Source organism: Ursus maritimus, unplaced genomic scaffold (genome assembly GCF_017311325.1).
Source record: "Ursus maritimus isolate PB19 unplaced genomic scaffold, ASM1731132v1 scaffold_12, whole genome shotgun sequence".
Taxonomy (NCBI): Eukaryota; Metazoa; Chordata; class Mammalia; order Carnivora; family Ursidae; genus Ursus; species Ursus maritimus.
In genome coordinates, this window is record NW_024423564.1 from 60,891,196 (window position 1) to 60,907,509 (window position 16,314).

The 16,314-nt window shown below is 45.8% G+C and overlaps 2 protein-coding genes across 3 annotated transcripts in view; both read left to right on the forward strand.

Moving 5' to 3' along the window:
* The window catches only part of YIPF1 (Yip1 domain family member 1), a 35,668-nt gene extending 26,229 nt beyond the window's left edge, over positions 1–9,439 (forward strand). For both annotated transcript variants that reach the window (XM_008699174.2, XM_008699173.2), the window contains one exon: positions 8,910–9,439. The gene's annotated coding sequence lies outside the window, so the exon portion shown is untranslated. The remainder of the gene's footprint in view (positions 1–8,909) is intronic.
* A 6,628-nt stretch (positions 9,440–16,067) lies between these two features.
* Positions 16,068–16,314, forward strand: part of NDC1 (NDC1 transmembrane nucleoporin) — a 41,998-nt gene continuing 41,751 nt past the window's right edge. The window contains exon 1 of the mRNA XM_040627280.1: positions 16,068–16,181. Within this exon, the coding sequence (XP_040483214.1) occupies positions 16,125–16,181 (57 nt within the window). The 5' untranslated portion in view covers positions 16,068–16,124. The remainder of the gene's footprint in view (positions 16,182–16,314) is intronic.

The window sequence follows — 16,314 nt, forward strand, 5'->3', positions numbered from 1 at the left end:
CGATGAAAAATAAATGTTAATAGAAGTTCTAAAATTTGTCTTCCATTACCTCGGTGGGTGGTTTTTACAGCCCAGTGCCTTAGAGTGAGCATGTGGTAGCTTGTTTGCCTTACGGCTTGGTTGTCGTCTCTACTTGCTCAGCTCCTCTTGCAGACGGATTTCACTGGCTGTTAGCAGAGAAGGCCCGGGGGCAAGCTGGGCCTCTTCCTGAGATTGAGGTCCACGGGAAAGGGATTGAGTCTGATTGGACTTGAACTCCCCAGTGCTTGGCCTAATGCCTGCCTGGCACAGACAGAGCGAGTGCTCAGTTAACGTTGGGTGGTTGCAGGTGACCCTTTGTAAGATGAAGGCAAGAGGGGGATGTGGGCTTTTGTCAGAGGTGTCTTGGCTCACAGAGCCCTCATTTACTTTCTCGCTCAGCGTTTACTTGAGGCTGTTCTGTGGCCTCCGTGGTCCAGGCAATGGGGACCTAGAAAGTCAAATATAATCTGCCTCAGGGAGCCTTGGTGCATGGGTAAAACAGCTAACTAGGTCATAAACAGACCGTGTTCTTAGAGAAGCGCCCTACCCGAATGGTGAATTGCTGAGCACGAGCACAGAAGCAGTGACTCATTTGGCCTGAGGGAGGGCTTCATAGAAGGGGTCTTGTTTGAGCTGGGCCCTGAAGGTTGAGCAGAAGCCATCAGTTGCCTGTTTTTCTGAAGCGAGCAGTCAGCTTCCCGTGGCATTTGGGAAGGTGAAGTCATAGGTTGTTCATTGGAACACAGTGATGTGATGTGGGCTCACATCACAGAGAACAAGAAAATCTGAGCCCGCTGGAGGACAGAGGTAGAGACCACCATGGCAGCAGTTGCTTGGGTCAAGAATACCCGACATCGACCTGGTGAGGGGCCCTTTCATCCTACTCCCATGTTAGGACTCAAGTTCCTTCCTTACATTTTGTTATGAAGGCTCCGGGCCAATGTCCCAGGTGCTCTAAACCTTCAGAAAGTCAGAAGCTGGTGCTGGAGAAAAGCCTGGTCCTTAGGGCCTTTGCAGACCTCCCATCCAGATTTATAGAGATTTGACACCTTAGGGCTTTGCTTAGATCTATAAACTTGGGTATCAGTGTCTCCATTTGGGTGTCAAGTCTCCAAATGAGATAGTGATGAACAGTTTCTTTGGCGCTTCTGTGGCAGAAGCATCAATCGCTTTGCAATGAGAGGGCTGTCCAGAGCCCCAGGCCCTGCAGATTTATGAGCTGCCTGTGCCCTCTACCGTAATCTCTAGACTCCCAGCTTTCACTGAAAACGAATGGCTTCTAATCTCGCGGATAACGTTCTTCATGTACATCTGCACATTGGAGGGCTTAGCCTGGCATGGATTACTGGGAGAACATTCACCGCCTCTCTCCCTGGAAACTCAGGATCATAGAGGAGCCTCCAATGACTTGTGATCAGGGAAACTACCCCTATATGAATCATTGAAATATTATAGAGAATATCTGGCTTTCTTCTCCCCTCCTTTCTTTTCCTTTTTTAAAATTAACTTAACACCTGAGGGCCAGTGCCATTTCTTCTCTGAGCCAAGACCCCGGGGAAGCCTGGAAACTGTACCTTGGGAGTCTTACTTTGGCTTGTGGGATGGAGTATCTGAAAGATGGCATTCATATGGGGGCTGCCTTCCCAGGAGCGGTGACAAGTGGGTCTGTCTGGAGGAGGGTGGCCAGCAGGTAATTATAGTGCAGTGTGATAGGGGTTTAATAAGAGATGAGCAAAGGGCTTTAGGAGATTCCTTTGTAATTAAAAAACCCTCCTGATTTGATACACAGGGTTTATGTGCAATTATCCTTTCACTCACTCATATTAAGAGTGTTCATTTTATAAGCCAAAGCTACAAACCCTTTTACTACATTTATACACATCAGTTCTTTTATTCTGAAATCAGTTTTAACTCAGTACTGTAAACCTCTTTAACACGACATCCAGACTATGTGACTTTCCACCTTGGCTAACACTGTTTTCCACCAGCCCCTTCTTCTTGTCCACACCATGTCTGAGATGTCCCTGCCCAGAGCATCTAGTTTCAGCTTCTGTGCTGTTTCTCTGTCAATTTTCTTCTTGGTTCTCTGTCTTTGAAGTTAATTGGGAGAACCTGGGTTGGAGAGTGGGTCAGCACAGTAACTCTTTTTTTTTTTTTTTTAAGAGTTTATTTACTTATTTATTTGAGAGAGAGAGCACAAGCAGGGGGAGCAGCAAAGGGAGAAGCAGGCTCCCCACTGAGCAGGGAGCGCGATGCGGGGCTTGATCCCAGGACCCTGGGCTTGTGACCTGAGCTGAAGGCAGATGCTTAACCGACTGAGCCACCCAGGCGCCCAACACAGTAACTTTTTATTCTTCTTTAAACTTATTTAGTGGAAAGCTTTTACACATAGGCAAAAGTAGAGTGAATGGTATAATGAGTCTCCATGTACCCTTTGCTTACTTTGCACAGTTGGCAACTCATGGTCAACTTTATTTCATCTGTATACCCATCTATTCCCCCATATTATTTTGAAGCACATCTAAGACATCCTATTCTTTGATCCATAAATACTTAAATTCTGGATCTGTAAGAGACACTTTTAAAAACCTAACCATAATACCATAGTCACATCTAAAAAAAAGTTATAACTCCTTAATACAGGCGTACCTCGTTCTATTGAGCCTTGCTCACTGCACTTCACAGATACTGTGTTTTTGACAAACTGGAGGTCTGTGGTAGCCCTGTGTCGAGCCAAGTCGGTCGGCACCGTTTTTCCAAAAGCGCTTGCCCACTTTGTGTCTCTCTGTCACATTTCGGTAATTCTTGCAGTATATTCAACTTCTTCATTATTTTTATGTTTGTTATGGTGATCTGCGATCACTGATCTTCGGTGTTACTCTTGTAATTATTCTAGGGCGCTACAATCTGCACCCATGTAAGATGGTAAACTTAATCAATAAAGGTTATGTGTGTTCTGATCACTCCACTGACCGGCCATTCCCCTATCTCACTCCCTGTCCTTGGGCTTCCCTATTTAAAACATCATAATACTGAAAGTAGGCCAATTGATAACCCAACAATGACCTCTTGAGTATTCAAATAAGGAGAGTCACGCATGTCTCACTTTAATGAAAAGCTAGAAATGACTAAGTTTAGTGAGGAAGGCATGTCGAAAGCCAAGACAGATTGAAAGCTAGGCCTCTTGCACCAAACAGCCAAGTTGTGAAAGCAAAGGAAAGGTTCTGGAAGGAAATTAAGAGCGCTACTCCAGTGCACACACGAATGATCAGAAAGTAAAACAGCCTTACTGCTGACGTGGAGAAAGTGTGTCTGGATAGAAGATCAAACCGGCCACAACATCCTCTTAAGCCAAAGCCTGGCCCAGAGCAAGGCCCTGGCTCTCCTCCATTCTGTGAAGGCGGAGACAGGTGAGGAGGCTGCAGAAGGAAAGTTGGAAGCAGCAGAGGTGGGTTGGTGAGGTTTAGGGAAAGAAGCCGTCTCCATAACACAGAAGCAGAAGGCGAAGCAGCCAGTGCTGGTGTAGACGCTGCAGCAGGTGATCCGGAAGCTCCGACTCAGATCTTTCGTGAGGGTGGCTACGCTCAACAACGGATTTCCAGTGTAGACGGAACAGCCTTCTACCGGAAGAAGATGCCGTCTAGGACTTCCGTAGCTACAGAGGAGAAGTCAGTGCCCGGCTTCAAAGCCTCAAAGGTAGGCTGACTCTCTTGTGAGGGGTTAATGCAGATGGTGACTTCAAGTTGGAGCCAGTGCTCAGTTACCATTCATGAAACCCCAGGACCCTCAAGAATTATGCTGCATCTATACTTCCTGTGCGCTCTAAACGGAACATCAAAGCCTGGATGACAGCACATCTGTTTACAACATAATTTACTGAATATTTTAAGCCCCCCATTGAGACCTGCTCAGAAAAAAAGATTCCTTTCAAAATGTTACTCGTCATTGATAATACATCTGGTCACCCAGGAGCTCTGAGGGAGATGGACCACTGAGATGAATGTTCTCATGCTCGCTGACACAGCATCCATTCTGCGGCCCATGGATCAAGGAGTCATTTTGACTTTCAAGATGTATTATTTAAGAAATGCATTTCACAAGGCTCTTGCTGCTGTAGTGATTCCTCTGGTGAATCTGGGCAAAGTAAAATAAAAACCTTCTGGAAAGGATTCGCCATTTTAGAAGAATATTCGTGATTCATGACAAGAGGTCAAAATATCATCATTAACCGGAGTTTGGAAAAAGTTGGTTCCAGCCCTCATGGGCGACTTAGAAGGGGTTCAAGACTTCAGGGGAGGAAGTGACTGCAGATGGGGTGGAAGGAGCAGGAGAACTAGAAGTGGAGGCTGAAGGGGGGACCGAGTGGCCGTCATCTCAGGATAAAACTTGAGCGGGTGCGGAGTTGCTTCTTACGGATGTACAAAGAAGGTGGTTTCTTGAAATGGACTCTACTCCTGGTGAAGATGTTGTGAAGACTGTTGAAACGACAATAAACGGTTTGCAATATCACAGAAACTTAGTTGATAAAGCAGCAGCAAGGAGGATTGACTCTAATTTTGAAAGAAGTTCTACTGTGGGTAAAATGCTATCAAATGGCATCACATGCTACAGAGAAATTGTGAAAATAATCAATCCATGTGTCAAACCTCATTGCCATTTTATCAGAAATTGCCGCAGCCACTCCAGCCTGGGGCACCCACCAGTCTGATCAGTCGGCAGCCATCGGCATTGAGGCAGGACCCTCCCCCAGTAAAAAGATTATGACTCTCTGGAAGCTTGTATGATGCTTAACATTTTTTAGCAATAAAGTATTTTTTAATTAAAGTATGGACATTTTGGGACGCCTGGGTGGCTCAGTCGGTTAAGCGTCTGCCTTCAGCTCAGGTCATGATCCCAGGGTCGTAGGATTGAGTCCCGCATTGGGCTCCTTGCTCAGCAGGGAGCCTGCTTCTCCCTCCGCCCCTCCCCCTGTTCATGCCCTCTTGCCCTCTCTGACAAATAAATAAAATCTTTTTTTTAAGTATGTACATTTTCTAGACATAATGCTGTTGCACACTTAGTAGACTACAGTATAGTGTGAACATAACTTTTATGTACCCTGGCAAACCAGAAAGTTCGTTTGATTCACTTTACTGTGGTATCCACGTGATCCCCGTGGTCTGGAATGTCTCCACCTTCTGACGCGTCATATATACTTCAGTGTTGGAATTTCATCGTGCAGTTTGTTGACGTATCTCTTAAATGTGTTTTAAATGATAGATTCCCACTCCATTCCCCCTCTCTCTTTCTCTTTACCATGTGTTTGTTGAAGAGTTCTTTTTCCTATAGCTTCTCACTGTCTGGATTTTGCTGATTGTAGGTCTATGGTGGTGTTTATCACGTTCTCTGCCTTTGTTTTCTGTAAACTGGTGGTTCTGTCTAAAGGTTGGATCAGATTCGGCCTTGGTGGGTTGGTTGGTTTTGGCAAGACTGCTTGGTAAGTGGTGTTAAATGCTTTCAGCCATAAACTCATGACGTGTAATTATCTCGCACTTTTTGATATTAAAAGTAATCAGCCATGCCTACAGCTGTTAAATCATTAGGGGTTTCAAAATGGTGATGTTTCAGTTCTATCTTTGCTTCTTTGTTTGTTAATGAGAATACTTCTTTCATAAAAACTTCCCTTCGTCTACTATTTGGCTATCCAGTGATATAGTTTCTGTAGAAAAGCAGGATAAGTGATTCTCTTCCCTTTTTTTCACCTATTTTCAAAATAGTAGTTGGCTCACTAGCACTGGGCAACAACGACCAGTTAGTTTCAGCCATCACAAGTATTATGCTTACCAATACTCAAATTGTCCCTTCTTTGGCTAATGGGAACCTCTTCAAATTGGCCTGAGTCCTGCTGCCACATCCCTAAGACTCTCTGATGACTGTCTGGTTATCTGTTACAACAAAATTTTCCTGGCTTTTCCAGGCTCATTTTGAACCTTTCCTGTCCCAGGCCCAGACTGAGTCATTTCTCGAAGGAGTCTTGGTTCTGTTCAGTGGGGAGAGTAATACCAGGTCACAGTAGGTGCTCATTGCCTTTGGCTTGGCTCTTGTTTACAGGCCTTTTCACTGTTCAGAGTCAGGAAATACAGGTGTCGTCTGGTCGATTCGTTTTTTAAAGGAGACACATTGTGAGGTCATACTCCTACTTTCAATTCTTAGCACTACAGAGTTTTTCTAAATTGCTTTTATCTTATATCTATATCTCCTTTCTCACCTATTGAGGATCTCACTTTTCAACAATACCAGCGGTGGTAGAATTGGAGTAGCACATAAGCACTTAATTGTTTTATCCAGGCAGTCACAACAGTCCAATAATAACAGCAGCAGCACTCCCATTAATTACTGGAAATATTGCTTTAAAATCTTTTAAGGCTTTTTTTTTTTTTTTTTAAGGTTTTTAAGTTTTGGAATTCCCTTCCCTGACTTGTCTACTTGGAAGCCCACTATTTATTCTTCAGGATCCACTGCAGATAGCCTGTCCTTGGGGAAGTTTAGATTACTTACTCGGCTGTGCTTTCCTACAGCCCTTTGTATGTTCCTCTGTTAGGGCAGTTCTCTTATTCACTGTGACATAGACTGAGAATTCCTAGAGAGTGGAGACTTATTGACCAGTATACCTGCAGCATGCAGCAGGCTTTGGGGAAAGCTTGATTTTGCACAAGTGACAGTTGATACACACGTCACGTGCACACACGCTCAGTTCGTTTGCCAGGTTACTTAAGGACTTTTTACTTGTTCATTCATTGAGGGCCTACCCTTTGCTACTGTTTGCGGGGTGACTGGGGTGAACAGTGGAGATAGGTCCTTCCTCTCCCAGATTTTACACCCCGATTTTCTGTCTCAGGCATCAGACAGACTAGAAGGCCCTGCTGAATTAAAGAAAGAATCCTAACCTGGGGAACTTCGGATTGGAACACCCCCGATCAAGCTCGGATGCAGGGCTGCCGCCATGAAGAGGGCGCAGGGGAGGCCTGGGTTGCAGTGGGGCCACCCGAGGTGGGGAACCAGAAGTGGCCCGGAGTTGGGTCATAGGTGGGGAGGAGGCGAGGGAGCTCTGGCTGGTGGTGGCATTATGGACCAGGTCTGGCACAAAGGGCAATATCCTCTTTCTTGCCATCCTCTGGCCTAAGCCCCAGGAATCCCCAGCCTCTGTCTTACAGGCTACCTACTAAAAGTTGGCAGCAGGGCAAGGGAGATTTTCTGTCTTCAATCCCTCCTCTAGTCTTGACATTAATTTGGAACACACAGCTAGAGAGATGAGAGAAAAAGAACATGTTTATGAAAATTAAATCTTCAGTGCCTGCCCTGTGGGCTCATTTGTCCCTACCTTTATTTAGCATTTCAGAAGCCCGAGCTAATGTTTACCAGAAGGCCAGGCAGGACTTTAAGTTCTTCCAGTCCCACAAATCACAGCATTCACACTTCTCCAGCCACTTTTCACAGATAAATTGTTGACGACATTTCCTTTTTCTAGAGCCGGGACACTGAGGGAGATACGCCTGCCTCAGCCCCACGGTCCTAGTTGTGATCCTGCCCCTGATGGTAGTAGGAGGCCTGGCACGTTCTCTTAGGTTGAAGGCCATTTATTAGGAAATGGCCTCTCTGCCACATTTCTTAATCCCCGCCCCGGATTTAACTATATCTCTAACACCTCTTTCCAAATTCCCATCTATTGCAAATCCCCAACTAAGTGTACCAACAGATAATTCCAGTTCATTATGTTCAAAACTAAACTCCTCTCCCCCACAACCCGATCCTCCTTATACTCTCCTGTTTCCGTGAATGGCACTACGATCCATGCTGCCCCTGACTTCAGACTAGGTTCGATTCTTTATTATACTGTCTCACGGTGCTCACGATTATAATTACATAAGTAATATGCTATGTATTTATTTACCCTGTAGTTTCCACTGCCAGACTGTAACTTTATTGAGAGTTGGGACCGTGGGTGCCTTATTCATCACTGCCCCCAGTGTCTAACACATCTGTTGGGTGAGTCCTTAATCACTGTTTGTTGGATTAATTAAGAAATCCATCCGGTCACCCCAGAAGCCTCATCATCAATGTAGAATCCTCCTTCTTACCTTCATTATCTTATCTATCAGTACGACTTGTCTATTCTACCCCCGAAATATTTCTCAGATCTGTCCTATCAGTACTGTGCCTGGTGTCAGGATCTAATCAGTTCACATTCAGACTGTGATAATAACTTGATGGGTTTCTCTATCTCTTTTATTTTCCTTCTTCCAATCCATCCTATGCGTAGCCACAGTGGTTTTTGAAAAATTATAAAACTGTGTCACTCCTCTGCTTAAGGACTTTCTTTTCTTTTTTCTCTTTTCTCTTCTCTTTTCTTTTCTTTTCTTTTCTTTTCTTTTCTTTTCTTTTCTTTTCTTTCTTTTTTCTCGTTGTCTAAAAGACAAAATCTAAATTCCCTGGATTGCCAGGATCGATCCCTAATCTCTTTGTCCTGCTTCGCATCCTGCCATTGTCCCCTGCATAACCTGTTTCAACAACCACAAACAGCTCTCTCATTCTCAAATCTTACTATGTCCCTCCGTATTTACTCTCTTCCTCCTCTAGCACCTAACACAGCTCTTACAAAGAAGAGAGAGAAAGAAGGACGGGTGAAGGTAGCTTTGGGATCTGGCAGAGAAAAATCACGGGTTTCCAAAGAAAGAGCGGAAAACTTTTAAGAATGTCACCTCGCCTCCGATAATAATTCTTCTTGGAGCTGGTACATCAGGGCTCAGGGCCGTCTGGTGTTGAAGGGATACCTCTGAACATACAAACCCTGCCCTGCAGTTTAGATCCTTTCTGAGGGGGGGTTCTAAGTTACTCTTTTTGTTTTTCAGTTCTCTTTTCTGTTTTTTGGAGTGTGGTTCTTTTGGACACGGCGTCTACTGCAGGAAAGCGGAATGACCAGGCCAGCAGGACAACTGATGGAATGGTACCCCACTCTGGCAGCTATACGGTGCCACGCTGAGGTCTAGTCACCTAATTTAACAAACAGTAATTAAACGTCGTTCAGTCCGTGTGTCTTTCAGCTCTTCTTTCTCACCCGTCAGTTATCGTTGGACTATACACCGCCTCGCAACAAAATACAAGGGAACGTGGTAGGTGTGCCTGCCATTTGCCTCTCGCTGTCCTGTGACGCCCTTAATACGGGAAATGGATCCATCCTAACGTCTGATGGCTTTCTTCTGGATTGTACACAGATGTTCCTCTAAGGTGATCCTCGTCTCTCCAACTGCTTGCCGTCCTAAACTGGCCGAACTGTATGAACTTTGGTTTGGATTCACTGGGAGCCTGAACATTGTCTGTGGTGACTTGACACTGGGCAGCCCAACCTAAATGTTGCAGAATAAATACCTCATAGAATGTCCGTCTGCATGTTATGACTTTATCTCGAGTTCTTCCTTGATGTTTTATCTGTAGCGTGCTGGAAGCTGCTGAGAATCTTGATTTACTTAATGGGCTAGCTATTGGGGTGTGGGGGTTAAAATGGACATTGGAATTTTTCTTTCCTGTAAGTATGGAACAGAGGGGTGAAAAAACATGCTCGCTTACGGCCTATTTTGACGCAGAGATTTGAGAAAAAAATTTTAGGGCACTTCGAGTGCCTCCTCAAGGTGGCCTGACTCTGGGCTAACGTGCCTTAAAGGGAGAAACCAGTGACACCTCAAAGATGCTTTGTTATACTTTTTATTCAGAATGGGAGGCTGAGCCTCTGCCAGGTCAGGATTGCTGATCCCCTACTGTGTCTGTTGTCCTCTTCAGGCAGGGAATGTCCAGGGTATTTCTGAGACAGTTACAAAGACACATGGGGAGACTTAAAAGGCTGATCCCACACGTAAAGGAAGAGGCGCACAAATTCAGGCTACCGTGAGCTTAAGGTCACGTTGGCAAACCTCCCATCAAATGCAGAGTATCCAACCGCCCCATTAATGTACTTAACAAATATAGGTTGTGCACCTGCTAAGTGCTGATCAGCATTCTAGGTGGTGTGGCCGGAGCAGTGAACGGAACAGACCAGGTCCCTGATCCCCTGGATCCTACAGTTGCACGGTCACTGCTGGGGGGTTGCCGGCCTCAGCCTCTGCAAGGCCGCCGTCTCCTGAACAGCTCCTTGTGTCACATCTCTGCAACGTTTGCTCCTTGGTCCGAGCTCTACCCCTCGGCCTCTCAGATCTAGTCTGAGCTCTCTTCCCTGTGTTGACTTCCGATGTTTGAAAACAGCTGTTCTGCATGCCCTGAGTCTTCTCCAGCTAAGTGTTTCTTTTGTCCTCAAGGACTCTTCAGAGAACTTGGTGTCTGTACCTTCCAGTCAGCCTCTGAGCTGGTACCCGGGTGCGCATTCATTAATACTTAGCTCCTGCTGCCCAGGGCAGTGATTGTGACACACGTGGGTCCTGTGAGTGCCGTGTGCAGGCCCTCTGCAACCTGCCCTTCCTATCTCTCACTGAAAGTGGCAGGATTTTTCTCCAATAAAGAATAGAAGGATACCATGAGATGATAAATATATATATTAGCCTCTGCTACAGTTTCTGACAGAGCTGCTAAGAGCCTTACTATTTCCTGGGTGATAAGAGTGCCTGACAGAGCTCCCAAATCTCTTGGAATTTCCTGGGTAGTGGAGCATTTCTTGTTTTTTTCTAATGAGGTGACTCTAGGGCAGCTCTGGGTGGGGCTGGTCACCAGGTAGACCACGCCATGATTAGAAGCTTGGAACTTTCAGCCCCACTCCCCATTCTCTGTAGAGAGGTGAGGGGCTGGAAGTGGAGGTAATAATCAATCAGGCCTATATGATGAAGCCTCCATAAAAATTCCAAAAGAACAGGGTGTGGAGAGCTTCCAGGTTGGTGAATACTTCCACCTGCCAGGAGGGTGGGGCACCCCCAACTCCAAGAGAGACAGAAGCTCTTGCACCTGGGACCCTTCCAGACCTTGCCCCATGTATCTCTCCACCTGGCCGTTCATTTAAACATCCTTTGTAATAAATCAGCAATAGTGAGTACACTGTCTTTCTGGGTTCTGGGAGCAAATTATCAAACTCAGGGAGGGGGCTGTGGGGAACCTTTAATTTGTAGCCAAATGGGACAGAAATCATGGGTCACCTGGGAACCCACTACTTGCAGTTGACATCTGAAGCAGGGGGGGCTGTCTTGGGGGGGTTGTGCCCTTACCCTTTGGGTTCTGTACTATGTTCAGGCAGTTAGTGTCAGACTTGCTTTGTGCAGAAGAGCCACATAACCGGTCACAGAAGTAAGTGTTAAGGCGAGGGAAGGCAGTGAGGTTTTCCCCAGGCACATATAAATATCTGTGTTTGAGGGGGAATTTAGTTACTACTGAGTACCTATGGTGTGACTGGTAAAGTTTTTCCCCAAAAAATGTTCAGAGACTCTTTAATACAGTGGTCAGGATTTAATTTTTAAGTAAGGATTTTAGATACAACCAGCATCATAAATTAGTATCATCATCTTACAAAAAGAGAGGACATTATAATATCAAATAATCTGGAAGGACATAATGTCAGTCCTGAAAACTGGAATAAGTTTAGCTTTCTGGAAAAAGCTAAATTTTTTTCTCACCCACCAAGGACCAGTGACAATTTCATGAACCAACCAGCACCGCCTTTTGGGAGCCCCCATTCTTGGGACCCCCGTGAAGCACTTATGAATTGTGTTCACCTATAAAAGAACCCTAAAAAGCAATCGCTGAAACAAATTAGCAGTTTTACTTTCCTCATGGAAATAGAAGTTTAGAGATGGCCCTGCCCAGGATAATACAGTTGCTCCATGATGCCATTAGGGATTCTGATTTTTTAAAAATTTTTCTTCTGCTCAGCAGTCCTTAGCATGAATTTGCCATCATGTGATCCCAAGATGTCTGCTGTTTTCCAGGAAAGTGTAGGCAATGAAGAGTCTGGCTCCAAGCCAGAACCCTATGTGTGATCTTTCGGGCCTGATTGTGGGCAGTTAGGGGCCACGTACCTCAAGGCCTTTACCTCCTGACAGGCCTCCTGGGGAAGCTGCCCACACACACCAGACTAGGTGCACAGCCTGAGCACTGTGTCCTTTAAGGGGAGTTGTGGTCAGGGGCTTTGGCCCCACCTTACCATCACCCCAGCCTTGTTCTTAGGCAAATCTACATTTCTAGCCCCGTCGCCCTCTTTTGAAGACTTCCTAATGGAGTTAAGGGGTGAGGGCCCTAGCCATGGCCTCTCGCAGGTGCCTTTGCTGAGACCAACATACTGCGGGTCCTTGAAGATGTCTTTTCTACTCTGACCCAGTATTCAGTACTCTTCCAACCATAGCCCCACCCCTTCCTCCTCATAGCCTCCTGAGCTATAAAATGGCAGGAGATTTTTGTTAAGGGATCCTTTGGCAGTAAGACTGTGCCCACATCTGCACCAACCCACCTGACCCTTGCCTGGCACTGTGCCGTGGAGAAAAATGGAACATTAGGGGAGCCAGTGCTTTCTCCTATTTGGTATCTTGCTTATAACATCACAGTAAATGATTAAAGACTTGACTAACTTTTCAGGTTCACTACTCAGACACCTGACAGCTCAGCTCTCTCCAGCTCAGTTCCGCTTTTGACAGGCAGGAAGAAGGGAAAGAGCAAAAGGGGTCTACCAGTTGAATTGACCTGGCTTTAAATGAGCTTTCTCCCAAACCCCAGCTGATGTCTTATGCTTCTGTCTTATTGGTCAGAACTGTATCACATGGTCACCCCTAGCTGCAAGGGAGGCTGGGAATTGCTCTTTAGCTGGGCACACTGCCACCCTAATGAAACCAGAATGGGTTTTAGATAGATAACTACATCTTGGAACCCCTGCTTTTAGAAAAGTTGACGGTGGTTTTTTTTCCGTTGTCAGTTTTATTTCACTGGTTGGCATATAAAGATTTAAGTGGCGCCTGGGTGACTCAGTCATTTAAGCATCTGATTCTTGATCTCAGCTCAGGTCTTGATCTTTCGGTCTTGAGTTCAAGCCCCTCACGGGCTCCACACTGGGCAGGGAGCCTACTTTAAAAAAAAAAGAAAAAAAATAATCTAAGAGAAAAGAATTCTGGGAAGATGGCAGTGGCATTTTTGAATCTCCCCAAATTCCTCTATAAAAATAGAGCATCTGGGATAGCAAAACCAAAAACCCGTGGACAATATCTACAACAAACTTGGGTGACAAGATATCACCACGAACCCCAAAATTCAAGCAGGTGGAAACCACTAGCCACTCAAAGACTTGCATGGTATCAGCATTTTTATGGAAAGAAGCAAAGGAAGCAGCTGGGTGTCTGAGAAGTCTAAAAATAAGAGAACCCCAAAATAGCCAAGAGGTACTTCCTAGAAAGTACAGTGGACCAATAGGAGAAAAGCAGCTGGATTTGGGGGCAGTTTTGTACAGCCCAGTTTGCAGCTGATGAATGCAAGGGGTCCGAAGTAAGGTCTGAAGAAGTTGGACTCTCAAAACCAGCCAGAGCATCTTTCCAGGACACCAGAGTAGAAACTGCAGGGGGTAGAATAAAGGTAGAGTAGGCCAGGGATATTTGGGGCAAAGAAAAGGGAAGTCAGATGAAAGTGGGGGAAGGGCACAGAGCCAGGAGATCTCAGAAAGTTTGAAGCCATATTTTTGAACACTTCATAAAAACAGAAGAAGAAGCTGTGGAGTCTTGAATTTAGCAAAGCTGTCCGAACTCCCCCCTCCTTCCTAAATGTGCAGGAAAACTAATTTCATATAAAAACGAGCAGCAGAAAGGATTGCAATCAAACCTCATAATGAAGTTATTATAAGAAAAATGAAAACATGGAGCAGAATAATATCCCTAATGTTATGAAAACATTCTGGAAAGGCATGCCCACAAAACCAGATGAAAACTATAACTTAATTTATCAAAATAAGCTGAAGTAAATGAAAGAAATAATACAGGTTCCTGGCCGACAGTGATGGTGGAGTTCTAACGGCAGTGCTGGCGCTCCCCTCCAGCAGCTCCACGTCATGTGTGTGCTTGTGGGCTCTAATGTAGCGGGAGTTGCACCTTCATGATATTTGGATAACTCACTTCTCCCTTTTCGACTACTTCTTCCTATGCTCTTTCAGCCCTTTGAATACTTTTGTTATCAATTCCCTGCATTCAGTCCCTCTTTGATTTAGATAACAAAGTTTGTTGCCCCGAATAGACACTTTTTGATGCATTACTTCCACTCATTCTTCTGTTCATTTATTGAACGTCTATTGACTACCTCCTAATGTTATATAGCATTTTGGAAACAATGATAAACAAGATAGTCAAAGTCTCGGCCCATGCGAAGCTTATGTGCTAGTTAGAATTTAGACAATAAATAAGCAGTTACACACGATGATTTCAGATTGTGAAAAATGTGGCGTAAACAATAAATAATTCTCTCGCGTGTGTCAATGAAGTCAGGAGGTAAGGGCAGGTAGGTTTTTGGTATGGTTGCTCTAAGTAATCACGTTTACTCTGAGCTCAGTACTTGATTTTGCCTGGAGTGTGACACATCCAAATTCTATGCAGCTGGATGCCGGAAGGGATTAAGAAGAGGCAAAGTACATGGCTAGCTCTCTTTTAAGGGGAGTTTCGAGGAAGCTACCATGCAATAGTTTGATTATAGTTTATTGGCCTGAACTCATCAGTCACCTGGCTCCACCTAGCGGCAAGGAGACCAGGAAATGTAGCCACATGCCCAGTTAAAAATTGGGGATTCTATTTCTAAGTAGGGGAGAATAGATACGCTGGGGTAGACAGTTTGTAGTCTAAACAAGGTACTAAAGTGACTAAACAAAGTAAACTGACTGCAGGTAACCTGGGGTGTGTTTAAGGACACTCATTTAGAACGATTCTTGATCATCTTTCTCCACCACCAGGTAGAACGTTTCTTCTTGGTAGTGACTTGATCAACCTTTGTGTTCCCAGTTTGTTCTGCAGGGCTTCAGACATGATTGATATTAACATGTTTTTGGAAATGAATATGATCTTTAAGCAGCTCAGGAAACCATTATAGCAAACATTACAGAGCGCTACGTGTGATGTCAATTTCTCTCACTAGACTGAGTTTCTCCAGAATCACCGAACCTCTGTCTTTCTAGAGTACTGACTGTTGACTGTGGTATGTAATTGGCTATTAAAAGGTGTTAGCAGTATGCCTCCAGGGATCTAATTGAGGGCTAATGCAATCAGAGAAGACTTCATTAAGTGGGACTTGGGTCGGTAAAAATCTTTTTCCTTACTGGCAGGAAATTAATGATAATCAGTATTTGTATAGCATTTATCATATCTTCGCAACATCACTGGATGCCATCTTTGTTTTTATCCTTATTTTCTAGAGGAAGAAATGGAGGCTCAGAGAGGGTCAAGACATTCCATTTAGCAAGTGGCAGAGCTCGAACTAGGAACCAGTTCTTAGGAAACCAAATTCACCTTTATAGAGATTTTTTTCCATTTCGTTAAAATCAGTGAGTACCTTTGTGGAGAGAGCCACAACATTCTTTGATTTCACTTTCAGGCAGTCGATAAAGAAAACTGGGAGAAATAAGGGCCAATCATTTTGCCAGATCTAACTGTAAAGTTCTGATCAATGGACACTGTTAACGCTTATCGGCTCTAAAAAACTACGATTCCCAGCATACCACAAGGTACCCCTGGGAAGACTTCCACTCCCAGCATGCTGTACTTCGGAACTCTGAATCCCAGAATGCAACGCTCTCTCGCTCCCAGAGCTCCGTCGAGACTACAGTTCCCAGCATGCAGCGCCGCCCCCAGTCTCTGGCGCCCCGCTGGACCCTGCTTCGGAGAGACCTTTTGGACTCCAGGGGGCGGGCCCTGAAATCCCAGCGCGCTTTGGGGCTTGTGTCCGCGGGGCAGTTCTGGCGTGTTGGGCCTGTCCGGACGAAGCCTCGAAGGGATTGGTTGGGGCCTGGCCTGGGCTTCCCTCAGGCAGCGTTTGAGGCAGCCCTCACAGGGTCCTCCGGGGGCCTTTCTCCCTTTGAACTGCGGTGGCGGGCGGGCGCGCTGTCTACTGCACCCCTCAGAGCCGGGGCCGCCATCACCATGGCCACGGCTGCGAGTCGGCCCTGCGCCGGCGGGTCGCGGGACATCTTGTGGCGCGTGAGTGCTGCGCGCACTGTGGCGCGCGCTCGGCCCGCTGCTGGAGTTGGGCCTGGCGGGCGGGCGCGCGCGTGCGCGCCGGGCGGGGGAGGGGCCGGCTCCTGTGTAGCGTGGGAGCGCGTGGGGGGGGGGG